Here is a 22823-nt window from a genome sequence, read left to right as displayed (position 1 = left end):
AATAACAATTCCAGTATTGTTACCAAGAAAACTCCATGGACAGAGATCTGTGGGATCACAAAGAACTGAGCACGACTGAAATTCTGAACAACAATGATTAGGAAGTTTTTCCTTACATTGAATGGAATTGAATTTATAATCCAAAGCTTCTAATTCCCTTCTCCTAATTCCATTGTTGGAAATGATACTCAATGTATATAGCATCAAAATCTCAGGGATTTAGAATTGAAAAGAATCTTGAAGTACAAGCTCTTTATTTTTCAGATGAAGGATACATTATTCTCATATTAAATTGAGTGTCAGAAAAATTAAGTGACTGAGAACCACATAGCAAAATGAGTCTGTCAGTCAATGAACAAGAATTTCTTATGTTAAGATATGAAAGAGGTATGAAAGAAAAGGAGAAAATATTTCCTCTGTCCTTAAGGAGCTCACATTCTAATGGGGGAGATAACCTGTACATACAAGATATAAAAAGAATATGGATGGCAATCTTAGAAGGAAAACTTTAGCTTGGAGAAGGTTAGTGGGGCACCAGAAAAAAATCTTTTTAAATAAAATGGGATTTCTGCTGAATCTTGAAGGAAGCAGTGAGAGCATTCCTAGTACAAAGACCCAATGTCATGAGATTAACAACATATAGTGAAGACTAGATTCAAAATTAAGTTGGTTTGGTATGGGAAGGGAAGGAGCCAGTTAAGACTCTGTTGCATGAACACTGACTCCATCTTGTTCTGCCCCATGTATTATCCTGCAGCTTGTTGTTTTTTTCTACAAATCATTCATGAGAAACTAGATGGTATACAAGTCATCTATTGTTTCATAAATGCAGGTGAATGCAATTAATCATCATGTCTTAATTCTAGGAAAAGAAAGATCCCGAAACCTATTACCAAGTTCCTCCTCCCAACTTGACCGAAACTCACTCTTTTCCCCTCCCAATTTGTAAAGCCCCTAATCTTCCTGCAATTAGAAATCAGATCATTTAATTTTTGTATGCTAGCTTGTATTCTGTTGATTGTTTTCTTTTAATTAATTGGTCTTATTTGATTGTTTTTAATAGATAAAAATCTGTCTCATTCATATTCAGGGCCTTTGAACTGATTGGGAAGTCCATTGATTTGTTCATTTTTCCTGTTTGCTAATAAGTTGTAGTTCTCAGATTATTTTCTCAGTTATTATTAGTTATCCACCACAATATGGTATTTTATATACAAGGAAGAGCAAATAACTGTAATCCTTTGCCTATTCCACTATACCATATTGCCCAGATCATACCATTTGTCAAATTTTCTGAGGCTTCATCATATCAGATTTATCCTCATTGATTCTAGTGGCACTTGTTAGTCAGAAGCATTTATTAAGCACCACTTTGTGCCAGGCACTGTGAACTTATGTGTCAGGATCAACATTTTTAGGCTATTCTATCACCATAAATGAGTTCTCTTCTTACTCATAATATTAACTTCCCTGGCCATATTTCACCTTGGTCTCTTTTTTCCAAATTACCCCTAATATTTCTTTACCTGTTCCTGGACGGACTTGATATTTACTTTATTCATTGCCATAAGTGCACTGAAACCAACTCAAATGGAGAGATCTGATTATTAAAATTTTAATGTGAATATTTATACCTCAGAAATCAGGACTTGATTTATTATTTTGTTGATGTCTAGATTTAAAGAAGCAATGAAAAAAATGTTAATAATGCAGAATAAACCTAAAAATGTATTTTGTATGTAGATTTATAACATTTGTAATCTCAATTTACATAAAGCATATATAATATAAATTGTTATAATAATTATTTATGAAAAATTTTGTATGCAAATAAATTCCTATATAGTATAAATATATAGTGTGGTAATATAATATAAATATATACTGCGGCAATTAAAAAGGTTTGAAAGACATAGTTTCTGGGTAATTTAATCATTTTATTAATATGGCCAATTGTTTATTGACTGTTTATCAATGAAAAAGGGTCATTTCCCCCCTCCCTTTTTTCCATTTTAGGAATGCCAAACTATTAATATATCTCTCCCCTTGTTTCTTCTCCATTATTGGAGACCTAGATTGTAATGAGTCTCTCACAACTAATTTGTGACTTCTTATTTTGTTCTTAGGCAGCCATCAGTGTCTTTGGTATCATCGGTGGGCCCCTTTTGGGTTTGTTTTCTCTGGGCATCTTAGTTCCCTTTGTCAACTCAATGGTAAGTTATAAAGGATAAAAGTGAATATAATGTCTTTCCTTAAAGTGTGGTGGAAATTAGCAGTTTTTCTCACTGGTAAAAATGTAGCTCATGATAGCTCAAGTTAGTAGGTTTTATTTAAAAAATTTTTTTTAAATCTTCACTCATTCATTCATTATTTATTTTTAATTTTAATAGTATTTTATTTTCCCAAATACATGCAATGAGGTTTTCATCATTCACTTTTGCAAAACCTTGTGTTCCAAAATTTTCTTCCTCTATCTCTTCCTCTTCCCTCCCCAAGACAGCAATTAATCTGATATAGAGTAAATATGTACAATTCTTCTACCCATATTTCTATAGTTGTGATGTTGCACAAGAAAAATCAGATCAAAAGGGGAAAAAACACAAGAAAGGGAAAAAAGAAACAAGCAAACAAACAACAACAACAACAAAAAGGTGAAAATGTCATGATTTGACCCATTGTTCTCTTTCTCTCTGGATGAGGATGGCATTTTCCATCGTAAGTCTATTGGAATTGCCTTGAATCACCTCATTGTTGAAAAGAGCCACGTCCATCACAGTTGATAATCACATAATCTTGTTGTTGCTGTGTACAATGCTCTCTTGCTTCTGCTCAATTCCCTCAGCATCAGTTCATGTAAGTCTTTCCAGACTTTTCTGAAATCAGCCTGCTCACCATTTCTTATAGAGCAATAATATTCTATTACACTCATATACCATAATGTATTCAGCCATTCTCCAAATGATGGTATCAACTTAATTTCCAGGTCCTTGAAGTCAATGGCTTTTCTTGTAGTTTAAAAATGCTTTTATCGACCCAATTGGGATAATAGAATAGCAAATTTAGAGTCAGAAGAGACCTTGGATATCATATTAACTACAGGTGTTAAATATTCATCTTCTTTCCCTTGTGCATCATATTTAACAAAATTAATAAAAATACAATACAATAAAATCATATCACATTTTGAAATTCAGTCAATCTGTATCCCATAGAGATGCTTTGTTTGTATTTGAGTTTGACACTAATGATTATAACCCCATATGAGGTCTTATACCTGAAGTAGGGATTGCGAAATTATGATTTATTATTAAAAATGTTTTGTTTAAATGCATATTTTACATATCTATATACCAAGCATCATATACAAATTTCGCAGGTAAAAAGGGGTCATGAGTGGAAAAAGTATAAGAAGCCATGCTGTAAACTAGCCCTCTCATATCACAAATGAAAGGACTGAAGCTTCAGGAGCTTAATCAGTCTTCCCAAGCTTCCATGTATAGCAAGTGACTGAATGTGGATTCTAATTCATGTCCTATGTCTCTAGGTCAGCATTCCTTCCCTCCATTGCTCCCTTATTCTTTTTTTTTTTTTTGATGCAAAGTTTTTTTTTTTTAAATTTTTATTTTTTATTTAATGATTACTTTATATTGACAACATTATTCCTTGCACTCGTTTCTTTTCTGATTTTTTTCCCCCTCCCTCCCTCCACCCCCTCCCCTAGATGGCAAGCAGTCCTTTATATGTTGGATTTGTTGCAGTATATCCTAGATACAATATATGTTTGCAGAACCGAACAGTTCTCTTGTTGCATAGGGAGAATTGGATTCAGAAGGTATAAATAACCCGGGAAGAAAAACTAAAATGCAGATAGTTCACATTCGTTTCCCAGTGTTCTTTCTTTGGGTGTAGCTGCTTTTGTCCGTCATTTATCAATTGAAACTCAGTTAGGTCTCTTTGTCAAAGAAATCCACTTCCATCAAAATATGTCCTCATACAATATCGTTGTCGAAGTGTATAATGATCTCCTGGTTCTGCTCATTTCACTTAGCATCAGTTCATGTAAGTCTCGCCAGTCCTCTCTGTATTCATCCTGCTGGTCATTTCTTACAGAACAATAATATTCCATAACATTCATATACCACAATTTACCCAGCCATTCTCCAATTGATGGGCATCCATTCATTTTCCAGTTTCTAGCCACTACAAACAGGGCTGCCACAAACATTTTGGCACATACAGGTCCCTTTCCCTTCTTTAGTATCTCTTTGGGATATAAGCCCAATAGAAACACTGCTGGATCAAAGGGTATGTACAATTTGATAATTTTTTGGGCATAATTCCACATTGCTCTCCAGAATGGTTGGATTCGTTCACAACTCCACCAACAATGCATTAGTGTCCCAGTTTTCCCGCATCCCCTCCAACATTCATCATTATTTTTTCCTGTCATCTTAGCCAATCTGACAGGTGTGTAGTGGTATCTCAGAGTTGTCTTAATTTGCATTTCTCTGATCAATAATGATTTGGAACACTCTTTCATATGAGTGGTAATAGTTTCAATTTCATCCTCTGAAAATTGTCTGTTCATATCCTTTGACCATTTATCAATTGGAGAATTGCTTGATTTCTTATAAATTTGAGTCAGTTCTCTATATATTTTAGAAATGAGGCCTTTATCAGAACCTTTAACTGTGAAGATGGTTTCCCAGTTTGTTGCTTCCCTTCTAATCTTGTTTGCATTAGTTTTGTTTGTACAAAGGCTTTTTAATTTGATGTAATCAAAATTTTCTATTTTGTGATCAGTAATGGTCTCTACTTCATCTTTGGTCACAAATTTCTTTCTCCTCCACAAGTCTGAGAGATAAACTATTCTATGTTCCTCTAATTTATTTATAATCTCGTTCTTTATGCCTACGTCATGGACCCATTTTGATCTTATCTTGGTATATGGTGTTAGGTGTGGGTCCATGCCTAATTTCTGCCATACTAATTTCCAATTATCCCAGCAGTTTTTATCAAATAATGAATTCTTTTCCAGAAGTTAGGGGCTTTGGGTTTGTCAAACACTAGATTGCTATAGTTGACTATTCTGTCTTGTGAACCTAACCTTTTCCACTGATCCACTAATCTATTTCTTAGCCAATACCAAATGGTTTTGGTGACTGCTGCTTTATAATATAATTTTAGATCAGGTACAGCTAGGCCACCTTCATTTGATTTTTTTTTCATTAATTCCCTTGAAATTCTCGACTTTTTATTGTTCCATATGAATTTTGTTGTTATTTTTTCTAGATCATTAAAATATTTTCTTGGAAGTCTGATTGGTATAGCACTAAATAAATAGATTAGTTTAGGGAGTATTGTCATCTTTATTATGTTCGCTCGGCCGATCCAAGAGCACTTAATATTTTTCCAATTATTTAAGTTTGACTTTATTTGTGTGGAGACTTTTTTATAATTTTGCTCATATAATTCCTGACTTTCCTTTGGTAGATAGATTCCCAAATATTTTATGGTATCAACAGTTATTCTGAATGGAATTTCTCTTTGTATCTCTTGCTGTTGAGTTTTGTTGGAGATGTATAAAAATGCTGAGGATTTATGGGGATTTATTTTGTAGCCAGCTACTTTGCTAAAATTATGAATTATTTCTAATAGCTTTTTAGTAGAATCTCTGGGGTTCTCTAGGTATACCATCATATCATCTGCAAAGAGTGATAGTTTGGTTTCTTCATTGCCTACTCTAATTCCTTTAATATCTTTCTCGACTCTTATTGCCGAGGCTAGTGTTTCTAATACGATATTAAATAATAATGGTGATAGAGGGCAACCTTGCTTCACTCCAGATCTTACTGGGAAAGGTTCCAGTTTTTCTCCATTGCATATGATGCTTACTGATGGTTTTAAATACATGCTCCTGACTATTTTAAGGAAAAGTCCATTTATTCCTATGCTCTCAAGTGTTTTTATTAGGAATGGATGTTGGATTTTATCAAATGCTTTTTCTGCATCTATTGAGATGATCATATGGTTTTTGTTTGTTTGATTATTGATATAGTCAATTATGCTAATAGTTTTCCTAATATTGAACCAGCCCTGCATTCCTGGTATAAATCCTACTTGGTCATAGTGTATTATCCTGGGGATGATTTTCTGTAATCTTTTTGCTAATATTTTATTTAAGATTTTAGCATCAATATTCATTAGGGAGATTGGTCTATAATTTTCTTTCTCTGTTTTCAGCCTACCTGGTTTAGGTATCAGTACCATGTCTGTGTCATAAAAGGAGTTTGGTAGGACTCCTTCAGTCCCTATTTTTTCAAATAGTTTATTTAGCATTGGAGTTAATTGTTCTTTAAATGTTTGGTAGAATTCACATGTAAATCCATCTGGTCCTGGGGATTTTTTCTTAGGGAGTTGATTGATAGTTTGTTCTATTTCTTTTTTCTGAGATGGGACTGTTTAGGATTGCTCCCTTATTCTAATATCCTACAGCACAAAGCTAGCAGAAATCACATTTGTCACCTTAAAACAGCAATAATCCCTGTTATATTGTTGTATTGTACCAAAAAAAGTACTCCTATCTTTTAAGTATTTGTAGGTGTTCATTCAGTTCAGTCATTTTTCTATTGTGTCTAATTCTTCATGACCCCATTTGAGATTTTCTTGACAAATACATTTCAATGTCTTGTAATATCCTTCTCCAGCTCATTTTATAGATGAGAAAACTGAAGAAAACCAGATTAATTGACTTACCCAGGGTCACACAAATAGTGTCTGAAGCTGTATTTCAATTCAGATGTTTCTAATTCCAGGCTTGATGCTCTATCCACTGTGTCACCTACCTGTCCAGCTGCTCATAGGATGATAATAATGGTAGTAATTGTTAGTATTTAAATAACTCTTCAAGATTTGCAAAACACTTTACAAACATTATTTTGTTCTCAAAATATATTGATAAGGTAGATACTATTAATGATACCCATTTTATAGATGAGGAAACAGATTAAGTGACTTGTCCAGGGTCACTCAACTAAGAAGTTTCTGAGGTTGGATTTGAATGGAAGTTTTCTCAAGTCTAGTACTACCATTTAATAATAGAGATGATCTCCCCCAAATGGTGTTTGTTTTTAAATTCTGAGATGTGATGTCATATTTTGTAAGAAAGAACTATGAAATCTGATCTGGAATCAAATTGGTATTTCAATCAATTCATGATAAAATTTTCTAGCTTTGTCCTGGAATAAGATGAAGTCAGGAGAGATATTGGGTCAGGGAAAGAATTTTCACTCAGTTCATTGGGTCAAGGATTTAGAGCTGGTGGGAGACCTTAGGGATCACCCAGTCCAGCTCCTTCTTTTTGACAATTAGAGAATCTGAGGATGCTGAGAGGCGAAGTACCCCATGGCTCAGCTGAGTTTGGGTAACTGATTAAATATTGCCATTGACAGAGATAAGAAACTTGAGAAAGAAGCACCTGGTTAGTGAGGAAAGATGAGTTTGCTTTTGGCTATGGTGAATTTAACCATCGGCTGAATTTTCATAGTATTTTGGTCACAGGATTTTCAAGTTGGAAGAGACATCAGAGATTGTCTTGCCCAATCAATGTCAATCCAACAGTTTCCAACCCAACTTTCTCAAGGAATGATGATCCAATCTTTGTTTGCAGATCTCTAGTGAAAGGAACCCTCCTTCCCAAGGAGACCATTCCATTTTGGAACAGCTATTTTGTAAGGAAGTTTGCTTTTTTGTGATTAATATTTTACTCATTTTCTTTCCAGTCCAAAGGTAACTTTTTTTTTTTCTATTGGGGTTAAGTAACTTGCCCAGGATCACACAGCCAGGAAGTATTAAGTGTTGGGGTCAAATTTGAACTCGGATTCTCCTGACTTCAGGTCTGGTGCTCTCTCCACTGCATCACTAGCTGCCCCCCCAAATAACTTTCTTGGTGTGAGATGCTCAAGTTCAGAGACATCTCTATTCCAAATGTTCATATGAACTATTATTAGTGTCTGACATATGGTAGAGCTGGTGGGAGACCTTAGGGATCATCCAGTCCAGCTCCTTCTTTTTGACAATTAGAGAATCTGAGGATGCTGAGAGGAGAAGTACCCCATGGCTCAGCTGAGTTTGGGTAACTGATCAAATATTGCCATTGACAGAGAAAAGGAACTTGAGAAAGAAGCACCTGGTTAGTGAGGGAAGATGAGTTTGCTTTTGGCTATGGTGAATTTAACCATCGGCTGAATTTTCATAGTATTTTGGTCACAGGATTTCCAAGTTGGAAGAACTTCTGAGCTCATATTGGTCTCATCATCCATAGTCAGACACACTATACTTTGATTCCAGTGTAGTGATGCCATTTTAATCCTCTTCAAAAATGAAGGACAGCAGCCAACCAATTTTCTGACTCTCAAAGCACTTCTATTTTGCAGGGCGGATTTGTAGGGCTCATGGCTGGATTTATCATTTCCTTTTGGATTGGAATTGGAGCTCAACTCTATCCCCCACTTCCGGAGAGGACTTTACCTTTGAGTCTCGTTACTGATGGCTGTAACATAACTGGCTTCCACCACCAAGGGAAATGGAACACAACCACAGAAAGGTCATTTTTCTACTAGTACTTTTCATAGTTCTGAAAGGTATTGAAATAAATTTTATAATGTTTCTTTAAAAAAAAAACCTACATGAGAGACAGGAAGAAGAAAGAAGACTTCTGGAAAGTTTACTGGATTTTGAATTAAAAGTTGTAGGTTTAAATTTCTGCTTTGCCATTATTCTGCTCTGCTATTCACTAGCTATGTAATGATGAATAAGGTCACTTAAGGCCTATAGGTTTCACTTATAATATGAGAGGATTGGATTCAGTAATGTTTATGGATCCTGTCTAGGAATAAATTTATAATTCAAGGACATTTGTTTTTGACTGGTGATGCTTAAATGCTTCAATGGATCTAGCATTCTATCTATATTGGGATACTCTAGAACAATACAGATCCCAGACTGTTCCTGCCCCTTCATCCTATTAAGTTTTATTTATTTGTTTTTTGCTGAGGTGATTGGGATTAAGTGACTTGCTGAGGGTCCCACAGCTAGAAAGTGTTAAATGTTTGAGGTCAGATTTGAACTCAGGTCCTCCTGACTTCAGGGCTGATGCTCTATTCACCATATCAACTAGTTCTCCCATCCTATTAATTCTTGTCTTTGTTGCCTCCACAGGGATATCCAATTAAAAGGGACCTTCCTCTCTTTTATGATTTTAGGCATTCCAAGGAAATACTTGGGCTGTTCATTGCTTTGCCCAACTTTACCTTGAGGCTTGGTCAAATAAATAACAAACATCCTTTTTTGCCTCCTAGAACTCCCCTAATGGATAATTGGTACTCCTTATCATATATGCACTTCAGTACCGTTGGAACCTTGGTCACTATATTTGTGGGAATTATCATCAGCCTCCTAACAGGTATCTATTTTTAGTTCCTATCCATCTGAGGTAACATTTATATGGCAATTTATAGTTACTTCTATTAATTTTTTTTTACTACAGTTTTGTTAGTAGAACATAGGAATTATTTCCTCCAGAGAGATAAGTATTTATTTAGAGCTTACTTTATATCCTATACTCTGCCAAGAAATAGTTATACAAATACAAGCAAACAACATAGTTCCTACCCTAAAATATAAGAAGCTTACATTTTAATGACATGAACTGAATTAGTTAATAAAACTAGGAGAAATTTTAAACAGTAAAATATAATAAAAATCCTAGCTAATTTGATTTTTGGAAAATGGGAAAGCCAAATTACTAGTATCAAAAATGAAAAAAAGAAAAGAAATTAAGGTCATCCTGAGAAACTATTTTGTCAACTGTATACACTCCCCAAAATCTCACAAGTTAAATGAAAGGAATGACTACTTAAAAAATGTAAAATGCTCAGATTACTAGAACAAGAAATAGAGAATTTAGGAAATCCACTACTGGGAAAACAAATTGAATAAGCCATAAATGAATTTCTAAAGGAAAAGAAAAAAATATGGGACCAGATGGATTTATAAATAAATGCTACTCAACATTAAAAGAACAATTAATTTCAATATTGTACAAACTTTTTGTAAAAATTAGAAAATATATCTATTAAATTCCTTCTAAAATGCAACTATGATACTGCTACCCAAACCAGAGAGAGTCAAAACAGAGAAAGACAGTCAAAGACCAATATTTTTATTGACTATTGAAGCACTTTAAAAATTATTCATTTAAATTTATTTTTAATACACATCACTTTATGATTCATGTTGAGAGAGAAAAATCAAGAGTAAAAGTGAAAAATCATGGGAGAGAAAAAAACACAGAAAAAGAAATGAAAATAGCATGTGTTGATTTACATTCTATCTCCATAGTTCTTTTTTTGGATGCAGATGGCATTTTCTATTCAAAATTTATTGGGATTGCTTTGGAACATTGAACTCCTGAGAAGAACCAAGATTTTCATAGCTGATCATCACACATTCTTGCTGTTATTGTGTATTTTGTATTCCTGGTTCTGCTTGTTTCACTCAGTATCAGTTCATGTAGATCTTTCTAGGCCTTTCTAAAATTAGTTTGTTCTTCAATTTTTATAGAATAATAATATTCCATTATCTTCATATATCACAATTTTTTCAGCCATCTCCCCAATTGATGAGTGTCTCCTCATTTTCCAGTTCTTTGCTACTACAAAAAAAGCCGCTACAAATATTTTTGAATATTTTTAAATAAAAGTATTAACAAAGGAGCTACAATGACTCATCACAGAAATCATACATTATGAACAGATTGGGTTTCTACCCAGAATGCTGGGTTGGTTAAACTACAAACTTAATTGACAAAATTCTAATGGTATGAGACAACACAGAAAGAAGAAGTGGAAAGGGGGATAGGAAAGAGGAGGATATCCAAAGAGGAACAAGACTTCTGTGGAAGAGTAGGAAAAAAAGTTCAGAGTGGAATTAGGAGTGAGATGGAACATTGCTGGGTCCCTTCTTAAATTGGGGTCTGCAATCAGGAGAGTGCATCTCAAGGTGGATGTCTCTCCAGGATAGCAAGGGGGCTGCTGAGGAGCAGGAAAAGAAATCCAAAGCATGGGGTGGAGAGAATTATAAATGGAGAATTTGGGAAAAAACAATTTAATAGCAAGTATTTATTTAGCACCTACCATCGATGAAGCATTATGATTGTTACTGCAAAGATTTAGATGAAACTGAAAACAGTCCTGTCCTCAAGAAGCTTATTTTCCACTTGGGCAAAAAAAGGTATATATACAAAGGAAACACAAGTTTGGGAGTGCTAACAATTGGGAGGCTATTGTAAAGGCTTCTTTTCAACTCATTAACTATTTTTAAAAGAGCCTACTATGTGATAGGGGATATGAAGGAGACAGTCCTAGATCAAATAAGCTGAATCATTTGAGCCAAGCTTGGAAGTGAGCTAAGGGTTCTAAAAAGCAGAAGAATATGTCTTATCAAAACAACATTTTCTGATCACTTCAAATTTTTTTCTTGTTGGCTTATTAAATGGCATGGTTTACTATGCCATAATATAATTGGATGGTAAAGAAAATTTTAAATAAATATCCAAAAATTTTTATATTAGGTTTTTTCTTTGTATACATGACTTTGATTTTTGTGGGTTCTAGACCTGGGGTTTTTTCAGTGTTAGGTCCTTTCTATTCGGAAACTCACTCTAATATCAGTAATTCAAATAGTTTCAGATAATTATTTCATATCTTGTATATGATGTCACAGTTCATATCGTACATAGGCAGGAATCAAACCCAGGCCTCCTGGGTTTGTGAATGATTTCCTTGAGAGAAGAAACTGTCTTCTTATTCTAGTCATATTGTTAATAGATGGAAGAGCACTTCTCCCTTAAATGTCCCCCCCCCTTTGAGATAATTATAGAGTTATGTGACTTGCATACAGTAAATGTCTTTGATTGGATTTGAATTCAGCTCCTCCTAACCTCATGGCTGGTGCTCAATCCATTGGCCCACCTATCTGCCTCATACATGTTTTTTCATTCAGTTATTTTTTATTCTACTCACTCCTCTATATTGCCATTCAGACAAACATTCTAGTCATTTGTTTCCTGCTAGACATTTATAGGATGAAAACTGGGCATTCCAATGAGATTTGCTGTTTGCTACTAGCTGTGGCAGAGTACAATGCTCCCTTTGATTCATTTCCAGAATGTCACCAAATGTAAAGAATATAAATTAGCAATCAGAGCATTGGAATTTGTGTTTCTGTTGGCTGATTGCCTGTAATGTTCTTTTGTAATAGTCTAAGTAATTTTCCTTCTTTTCTCAGTTTTATAACAACAAAAAACCCTTTTTATAACATTTAATCTGAGTATAATCTCCATAACAATATTTATGGAATTCCCTTTTCATAACTTGATATAGGAAACGGGCTTTAAAAAAATAGGCTTCAGATTTATGAATGCGAAAATTTTCTTTTTCCTGACTTTAAAAATTCCAGTTGAAGGGTGGAATCCTGAAGCATTGCTTATTCATAATACCCGTGGAATTAATCAGAATGTAAACAAACCACCAAAATCTAAGATTTCATTTTTTATTATTTGGGCTTCCAGATTCTCAATGTGTTATTTTAGACTGCATGGAGAAACCTTAGCTCACATTTTCATTGAGTAGTTAACTCCAGAACCTATCCTGAGAAGATGGATTGGGGCTATCTTGGGTTGTCCAATGGAAAAGAAATCAGCTTTGTCTGCTTGGTCCCATAGGGAAGAAAATGGGGAAGGAGATCTTGGTCTTCTTATAAGTAAGAACTTTCTGAAAAGTAAAATCACTCAAAAAATGGGATGTCTTATGAGACTCTCTGAAATGGAAGATATTCAAATCTAGGTTTGATGAGCATTTCATTGCAAATTAAGGACTACCAGAACATAAGGGTGTACAGACAGTAAATCTAACAGCCCAAATATCAAGAAACAAATTATACATATACATGCAATACATACATATATGTATAAACATACATAATGTACATATTTATTATATTATTATATTTATTTATTGTTATATATTTTATTCTTTTTATTCTATTATATATCTAAATATTATATATGTATTTATTTATTATATTATATATACACATATAAACATACATACACAAATATTTATAGCCTATATATAGTCAAAATAAGACTTGTATACAAATACATGTAATAAAATTTAGACTATGGTAATATAATTAAGTGGTTGAAATTTATTAGAAGACATCTGAAGAAGAAGATTTGATTTGCTAGAAATATTATGTAAAAGTTTCATTAGGTGTCTTTTGGTATCTTTTCCAATTCTGTGATTCTGTGATGCTAGTCTTGTCTATTTTACCAATTTAACTTTTTTCTTATTCTGTCCCAAACTTTCCGACTATCTCTGAGACCCCTGTTTAAAAAACAAAACAAAACAAAACAAAACAAAACAAAAAAACCACCAGAAGTATTAAAGTAGCATCATGTTAGATTTTGTTGATTTCTTTAAAGACTTTAAAGCAGTAAACCAATAAAAACAAGATTTGTGAAAATGTTTAAAAAAAAAAAAAAGAGGGCTCAATTACAAAATATTCCTGCTAGGCAAATTATTCTTAGTGATGTGATATTTCTAACTTCTACCAAAAAAATAATTTGGAAGTGTGTACCTGAGACAAAACATTCACAAGGGCTTCAAAAGATTCCAACTATCCCATAAGTTTAGGGAAATAAAATAATTAGGTAATCCTAGAACTTCAGACAATACCCAGGGTTGTGAAGTATCTGTGCTTTCTCTAGTATGTGGAAAAACATCCCATGTGTCCTAGCATCCACATAACAATCTATAAAAACACTATTAAGTAAACTACAAATTTAATTTTGGATTAGAAATTCAAAATTGGCTTTGTTTCACAGACTAATGACTACAATTGGGTTTTCTAAAAATGCAAACTGTCTTTAAATGGAAAATAACGTCTAAAAATGCAAAACAATGTTTTTCAGGAGGAAGAAAACAGGATTTAGATGACAGTCTCCTACTAACTAAAGAAGATTTTTTATCTAACTTTGACTTTTTAAAGAGGGTATGTTGTCTTTCATTTTTGTTAAGAAACTCCTGCATTTTAAAGTAATAATGTCATGATTTTTTCTCCCTTGGAAATATGGGGAAAAAAGACATTGATCTTTGATATCTCCACCAAAGTTTCATTCTGATGAAGTGAAGTAACCCTTGGAGATTAAAGACAATGCCAAGAAGATGGCAACTTGGGAAGATTTTATTGATAATGGAAAGTTTCGTGCCTAGTTTCTGAAAACCAGTTTATCTAAATTTCTTTTATCATTAAGATGACATTTTTTCCAGTCAATTTATGAAGTCATATATTAAGCAATTTATGAAATCATATATTAAGTGGAAATATATGGCATATCATAGTGGAGAGAACCATCCTTGGGGACAGGAAAATATGGACTCATGATGTATGCTGGGAGTGTGACCCTAGGAAAGTTTTAGCCTCACAGTAACCTAGGCAAGTCTCTAAAACTATTAAGTTGCAAAGCAGATGGAGATCTGAATTGGTAGAGAGTTTCTTCAATATGAATCCCTTATACCAAAAGAATTGCAGTTTGGACCTCCTCCAATAAATTAAGGGGAAGCTGAATTACAAATAGGAGAAATATCTCTTCATAAATAACTTGTAATGTTTAATGATACGTGACTGTTATACATTATTCCCTTAATGGAATAGGAAATTATAGAAATTTTAGAAATAGGAAATTAGAACAGGAATTTATGGAACTTTTAAAAGAAATAGAACATCATCATAATAACAGGATGATAATAGGAGATAATTCCCCTCTTCTCCCTTCTTCTATCCTTCCCTTAAAATTCATCTTCAGTATCTTTTCTTGATAGGAGGGGATATGGAATTCTTAAACAATAGTATGTAAATTCTGTCCACTTAAGACTCTTAATTATTAGTTGACTAAAATGAGTTTGTTTGAGAATTTAATTATTTTGAAAAAATGTCAATTTTTTTCTGAATTTGTCAAATTTGAGTAGTTGTTTAATTTACACTCCACTCTCCTCCCAAGTAACTGATTTCACATTTTAAATTGTCTCTTGGAATGGTTTCGAGTATGAATTTACTGTCAGATTTTTTTTCCGTCATCCAAGAGCAATCTTGCTAAATTCAAAGAAATTCTTCATTAGAAGGATGGAGGTGATTTTTTTTTTTTTTTTGTGGTCCCAGCAGTTCACAAAGACCATTTATTAAGGCACATTAAAGGCTGAGATATGCTGGGAACAGTTCCTTCTAAGCTTAAATTTTCAGTGGAAGAATTTATATCCTGGAAATTGATAAACTCTATAAACTGAGTTTTATTTATTGTTGACTGTCTTAAGGAAGTGGTGCAGAAAATGTTATTAATACTGATTAAACTTAAAAGCCTGCTGTGTACTTTTTATTTTGGTGGGGAGGGAAGGAGCAGATTGTTAAACATTTACTAGCACATCATTCCATATACAAGTTGCAATCTGCACTAGTGGAAAGAATACTTACACAGATGAAAATCAACATTACTTGAAGTATTGATGTAATCATTTAATTTTTCTTTTAGGAAAAACTAATTTTGAACCCTCAGCCTTACACAAAGGAAGATGGTGGAATGGATAACCCTACCTTCAGCTATATTGAAATGTACTCCACAGATGAGAGTAGAAAAACCAGTAGGCCATACTGATGCAGAATGAACTTGAATGCTTTTTTTAAAAAAAAAATATACTTTTCTAAAATTATTGAATTGAATTTAGATTTTGCCTTAAAATACATCTAGAGTTTGTACGTGTTTTTGCTTTTGATTTGTGTGCCTGTTTTTTTGTTTTTTGTTTTTTTTTGGTCTATTTGCTTGTTCTGACTTTGAATTGAATTGTGTTTTTGAGATTTTGATCAAGTCTTGCTCTGTCTCTGCTTCTGTTGTTTTATTGGTCCTTTCAGACCAACCTACCTTGGACCAAATGCTGACGAACCTCCCTCTCCCCACCAATTCTCTCATGACAACAAAGAGGTTATGTCCCTCGTAATTTGAGATTTGCTAAACCTAGAACATACCTATCATCCAAAATGGATCACCTTCTAGAGATGAGATCATTCTATTGCATCTAATTAGACTGAAGTTCCCCATGATCTGACTAAATAGTCATATTTAAAAAAATATAGTTTTTTAATACTCTAAAGTTCCAGGGGTCCTCTAATTATGGCCCATGGGCTAGGTACGGCAGCTGAGTTCGATTATCCCCCTCACCCAGGGCTATGAAGTTTCTTTATTTAAAGGCCCACAAAACAAAGTTTTTGTTTTTATTATTGTCCGGCCTTCCAACAGTCAGAGGGACAGTGAACTGACCCCCTATTTAAAAAGTTTGAGGACCCCTGCAAGTCTAAACCACAGGCCTCAAGTTCAAATTTAAATTAAAATAAAAAAGGGACCCTCCATAAGGTTCTCTGCTGACTATATTTTGATTTAGTTTTGAATGTATTATTGAATTAATTTAATGTATTTGAATGTACATTGAATGTTAGTATTTGAATGTAATATCAAAATGTATTTGAATGTATTATCGATGTTTTATTTATGACTTATCAGTCATTTGCTTGAAATCATCCTAAAGTATTTATTAAGCTATTGTAAAATATTCCCCAGAAACGTTTTAATCTGGTTCTCTGAGAGTGTTGTGGGATGCACACAGCTCATTGACTGAGTGCTGGTCACCTTTCCTCTAAACAATCTGAAAAGATTTTTTCCAACTTTTTCTTGTTGAAAAATTACTCATTTAGTTTAAGAATTAATTAATCTGAAAGAACATCAACATTTTTTTTCTGAAAAGTGTCAGAGCTAAGTAGTTACACATTTAGCATATTTTCTCCAAGAGTAAGGATCTCATTGCGAGATTCTATTGCAAAATAATAGCTATGTGATACCCATGGTCACATAGCTAGTAAGCATCTTAGTCCAGATTTAAATTCAGGTCCTTTTCACTACACGGCTGGTTCTCAATCCATTGTGTCACCTACCTACTTCCAACTTGGTAATTCTTAAAACCTCTATACAAGAATATTGGTAGTATCTCTCTTGCATTCTTATTTCATTCATATATTTCTGCTTATTATGATCAGAAGTAAAGTTCTGTTGTTTGCTGTCCCTATAATGTCTGATTTTTGGTGTAGTTATTTAATTGCTAATGAAGAAATATTTAACATTTGTCTATCTCTCAAGATGAATGTGGGTACAAATCAAAGAACACATGACATTTTCTCTCTGGTGATAGAATATTATATAAAATTATATGCAATTTTCCCACGAATACAAACGTCATAGTACAATTTTAAGTTCTCATAGTACTGAGAAACTGTATTTTAATGACCAATATAATTAAGAAAATAAATTCAACTTTGGGTAAGTTCTTTTGTTGATCAACTCTAATTTATTCTATATATAGTTTGTTTGTACTTAACTGTTTTCAAAGTAAGTATACATTTGGCATTCCAAACCATTGGAGTTGTGCTCTCTCCAGTAGAGTTTGTTTCCTTGGCAGTTTAGCTCAAGAAAGGACCTCAGTGTCTGTTACCTTATTCTGCTAGATCATCTTCAGAATCTTCCTAAGATGAATCAAATGGAAGTGATTTAGTTTCCTGGCATGGTGCTGGTAAATTGTCCATTTTCTACAAAGCTGCCAAAGTGATCTTGAAGTAAAGCTCTAAACATGTCAGCCTCTTATTCAATAAATTCTAGTGGCTCCCTATTAGCTCCAAATGTAAAATCTCCTGTTAAATATTCAAAGTCCTTCATAATCTGGTCCCTTTCTACCTGTCCAGGCTTCTATCTTAATTCCCCCTTGCTCATATTTGCACATTTAATGAGAGTGAGAAATGCATTCTTGTTATTCCTAAACCAAGACACTCCACTCCTGACAGAGCATTTACATTGGCTTTCCTCCATACCTACAGTTATTTCCTACCTCATTGCCCCTTTTTGACTTCCCTGACTTCCTTCAAGTCCCAGTTAAATTCCATCCTCTGCAAAAAAAACTTTCCTCTAATTTATTCCGTATGTAACTTGATTGTACATAGTTGTTTGTGTATCATCTCCTCCATTAGAATGTGAGTGCCCCAAGACCATCACTGGTTTCTACTTCCCTGGTGCTTTGTACAGTGTCTGGCACAGTCTGTGTACTGTGCTTGCTCAATCAATGCTTGCATACTGACTGATTCATGCTTTTTGTGTGTCAAAGAAAAAAAAATGAAAATTGTATTCTGTTCATTCCCAGATGGGATTACATATTAGACATGACTGAGATGACTCAACAACAGAAAATTTATCATTAAGCTAATATTTTTGCATTTTTAGCTGACAGAAAGAGATATCCAACTGAAACTTGCTTTAAACTCTAAGCAGTGAAACTTGATGTGGGAGATGAAACCATTTGGGAATATAAATTTTGATTTGATCTTAGTTTTTATCCACTTCGGAGAGTCTATGTTGTTGAATTAAGAAATTCCCAAGCAAGGAAAACTGTTAAGAGCTGCCCATTAGGCAGCTGTTGGAGTACTTCATTCCCATTTGCAGATGGTGATACTAAGATAAGGAGATGTAAAAGGCACAACTCCAAAGACAGTGACAGTGGGAAGCATTTTACATTGCCATGGCTCATTGAACTCATTTACAAGTGGGAATGAAGTACTCCCAATGGATTTGTGATTCCACTAATACGGTTAATTCTATGTTTTCATCACAGTTCATCCATGTGTGTCTTGTTTAAATCCTTCTATGAATTCTTTGTAGATAGTCCATCCATATATGTGGGAGGAGTACTTTTTTCTTTTCTCTTTCCTACATCCCTCCCTCCTTCCCTTTCCTTTCCTTCCTTCCTTCTTCCTTCCATGTTTCCTTCCATCTTTCCTTCTCTTATTATCCTTCCTTCCTTCCTTCCCTCCCTCCCTTCCTCTCTCCTTTCTCTCTCTTCTTTCTCTTCCTTCCTTCCTTCCTTCCTTCCTTCCTTCCTTCCTTCCTTCCTTCCTTCCTTCCTTCCTTTCTTCTTTTCTTTCCATGTTGAAGATACCAAGGAACATTCAAAGTCCATTAGAAGAGTAATTTCCAGGCCTTTTTGGTCACACATCCTTATTGTTAAAAAAAAATTATGCATATACTTTTAGAGTGGAAAAATAATATATTTTAAAAAGATTTTCAGTTGAAGGAGGTTATGAATATTCTTCTAAACAGATATTGTGTTTATAAACTTGCTGGTATTAAGGTTGTATTTATTTTTTTATATATGTATGTTTATTTAAACATGATATAATGCATTTTTATACTCATAAACATACAAATACACAAAATTGATAACTTAAAATGGGGAGAAGTCTAGAATAAATATTTTAAAAATAATTTTTATTTAAGACTAAAAATTTTCATTCTTAGTATACAACATAATCATTAATAATATTTTGAATAATAATGTGAATGAATATTTATCTTTACTTCCTTCCCTGGTTTCCAATCATGATTTAACAGAGATGTGAAGATCTGAATCTACATGTGGTTTATCTTGATACTTGATTTTAATAGTTGCTAGAACATTTCACAAAGATATAATAATCAAGTGGGAAAAATATGTCATTTTCTGTGCTGATTGAAGCAAGGGAATAATTATTCAATTTCACCCATCTACTGTGCAAAAGTTTTTGTTGAATTTCTGTCTTCTCTTAGGACAGTTGTTCTTGCAAACAAATTGGAAGATGTTTCTTTTTAATTGAAACTTTTCTTTTGGGAGATTTGTAGACTAGTTGGAAAAATATTTCTAAGTCAATATAAAAGTTTTTCAGGTGATATTCTTGTTGTTCTTTTTCTTTTTTTTTTGAGGGAGAAGAAATGGAGAGAAATGCACAGAGATAGAGAGGAGTGGAGAAGGGGAGAGGGGGAAAGAGGCAAAAGGAAAGAGAGAGAAAGAGAGCAAGAAGAGGATAGAATGGAGGGGGGGAGAGACAGAAAGAGAGAGAGAGAACAGGTGGAGATGAAGAAGAAAAAGGAGGAAAAGAGGGAAGAGAAGGAAGAGAAGATGATGATGACGATGATGACATACTTTGTAATGTGACCAATGAAGGGTATGTCCTTGGAAAAGTGAGACAAATATCACTTCTGACATTTTCTTGGACTCTTGTTATGGGTATGATCTTTAATTAATGATTTTTTTTACAGGAATCTTTTCAGACCATTTGTCCTGTTGGTGAAGGTTAGCTTACTTGTAATCTGTATATGCATTTGACTGAACCCTCATAAACTGTAATACATAGTAGTATGCTAAAAGCAAACAATTAAATGAGGGAGTCTGATCAATAGCCTCCTTGTTGTGGAACAAAAGTTACTGTTGGCTTGTGACACATCATTCACTATCTGACACATAGCAGTGAGAAAAGAATTCTTGGCTTATATCTAAAATCATCCTAATTGCTTTATTGCTTTCATGGCCTAGATGCTGACCATAGGCTAACAATACAGAAAAAATGCCTTCGTATGTTAGAAACATTTGATTTGTTATATGGTGAAAATAAAGAAATGTATTGTGAGATGCAAACTTGCAAAACTGGTTGCAAAATATCCAAGGCCACTGTCTTTAACTTGGCCCACTAACACACCTCTTACCAAGAGATTGTCTATCAGTCAGACAAATATCTCTCTCACCTGTTCCCAGCAAATGCATATGCATTTATTTATTTTATTTGGCCAATTGCATTGTATAATTTTGTACCAAACTTGTCTCTTCAGTTTTGCATTTGAGTGCTTGAAGTTTCTTCAGAGATTCCTATCCTTGTCATTACCAAAATCCACCTGTTTCTTATTCCTGATATAGCTCTCTTATATCTGTAACTGTATAAATTTATCACTACATTAATCAACACTTTGGAATTCATTACTTTGAAAATATAGTGAATCCCCCTCTAGCTGTGAGAAATAAACTACTTGCCTGCTAATCAGAATATGGTCATTCATCCTAAAGAGAGAATAATATGAGTTCAAATGTGGTCTCGTTACTTACTAGCTATATGATCCTAAACAAGACCTCATTTTCCTCAACTACAAAGTAAGGATAATAATAGCACTTACCCCACAGGTTTGTTGTGAGGGTCAAATGAGATAATTTTTGTTAAATGTTTAGCACAGAGCCTGGCACACAGTAAGTGGTTAATAAATGCTTATCCCCTATCATTGCCTCTTCTTTTCTTCCTGTTTGTGCCAGGACAATATACATCAAGCATGAGCACCGGTGCTGCTGCATTTATTAACAATTAATAAAGCTTATTTTCCTTTCTAAAATATTTTAACAATATTTTATTTTCCCAAATACATGCAAATATTGTTTTCAACATTCACCTTTGCAAAACTTCATGTTCCAAATCTTTCTTCCTCTGCCTTCTTCTCCCTGCCTCCCCAAGACAGCAAGTAATCCCATATAGGTTAAACATATGCAATTCTTCTAAACATTTTCATATTCGTCATACTGCGCAAGAAAAATCAGATCAAAAAAGGGGAAAAAAACACGAGAAAGAAAAAAAGCTGAAGTAAATAAACAACAAAAGGTAAAAAATACTATGTTTTGATCCAAATTCAGTCTCCATAGTTCTCTCTCTGGTTGAAGATGGCACTTTGCATTATTGGAACTTGTCTTGAATCAATCACCTTGCTGAAAAGAAATTTATTTTCTTATAAAGAAGGAAAAATATGTTATAGTGCTTTCTCTTCTACACTACTTAATAAATCACTATATTAGAGTACTAATAAATATCTCACAAATAAGAAATAGTTCTTTTAAGAAATAGTTAACAGATGTAATTTGGTAGCACTTGAAACATCAAAAATGATAAAATATTAGGTGATGGGAAAAACTAAGATCATAGGATCATTACATCATGAAAATGGAAGCTTCTTGAGATAAGGGATTGTTTTATTCTTTGTAATTGTATCCTCGGGTCATTCACTGTGCCTTGTAGAAAGTATGAACAAATGTTTGTTGATTAGAATGTTTATTTTCTCAGAAGCTGCAACCTATGTGCAATTAGGATAAAAAAAAAAAAGCACGAGATACACTAGTCAGGAAGCATTGACAGAAATTGCTGTTATATCTGGAAAACTCCATAGTAATGAATGAATTGCCTTTTTAGGATACAGATTATATAGTGGAGGAAAATTTTGGAATTATTTATGATGGTTTGAAGAATTTCTGCTGCCACAGAACTATTAGCAACATGAAATACTATATATTTTTTAAAATAACTTTTTATTGATAGAACCCATGCCAGGGTAATTTTTTACAACATTATCCCTTGCATTCACTTCTGTTCCGATTTTTCCCCTCCCCCAGATGGCAAGCAGTCCTTTACAAAACATGAAATACTATTAAAGAAACCTGCATTTACCTACTAAATTATTAACTGCATCTTTAAATGTGTTGAGATCTAGCCAACCATCTAACATGAAGAAAACATGTGGCTGTTTTATGCTATCCTGTAAATTATTGCCTTGTTTCTGCTTATTCAATTTCCTCTGTTTAAACTTTCCTTAATCCTCTGCAGTTGTCAACGTCTTTAATTTGCAAATGCCAACTGAATGGCATCTCTATCATTACCTCTTACCTAGAGAGGTTAAACACCTTAGCTATAAGTCAAATAATTTAATAATTTAGTTTTATAATGACACAGAAGCTCCCAGACTCCAAGCCTATTTTATAATGACGCAGAAGCTC

At 33.6% G+C, this 22823-nt stretch overlaps 1 protein-coding gene across 1 annotated transcript in view; it reads left to right on the top strand.

The window, feature by feature from the left end:
• LOC127538761 (sodium-coupled monocarboxylate transporter 1-like) overlaps positions 1-15772 on the top strand; it is a 42524-nt gene extending 26752 nt beyond the window's left edge. The window contains 6 exon segments of the mRNA XM_051962502.1: positions 2127-2213; positions 8436-8609; positions 8611-8642; positions 9360-9463; positions 14036-14115; positions 15650-15772. Of these exon segments, the coding sequence (XP_051818462.1) occupies positions 2127-2213; positions 8436-8609; positions 8611-8642; positions 9360-9463; positions 14036-14115; positions 15650-15772 (600 nt within the window).
• Positions 15773-22823: the final 7051 nt, after the last annotated feature.

This window comes from Antechinus flavipes, chromosome 5 (genome assembly GCF_016432865.1).
Source record: "Antechinus flavipes isolate AdamAnt ecotype Samford, QLD, Australia chromosome 5, AdamAnt_v2, whole genome shotgun sequence".
NCBI classification, from domain to species: domain Eukaryota; kingdom Metazoa; phylum Chordata; class Mammalia; order Dasyuromorphia; family Dasyuridae; genus Antechinus; species Antechinus flavipes.
The sequence above is the reverse complement of the archived record's forward strand: the minus strand, read 5'-3'. Positions and strand labels throughout refer to the sequence as shown.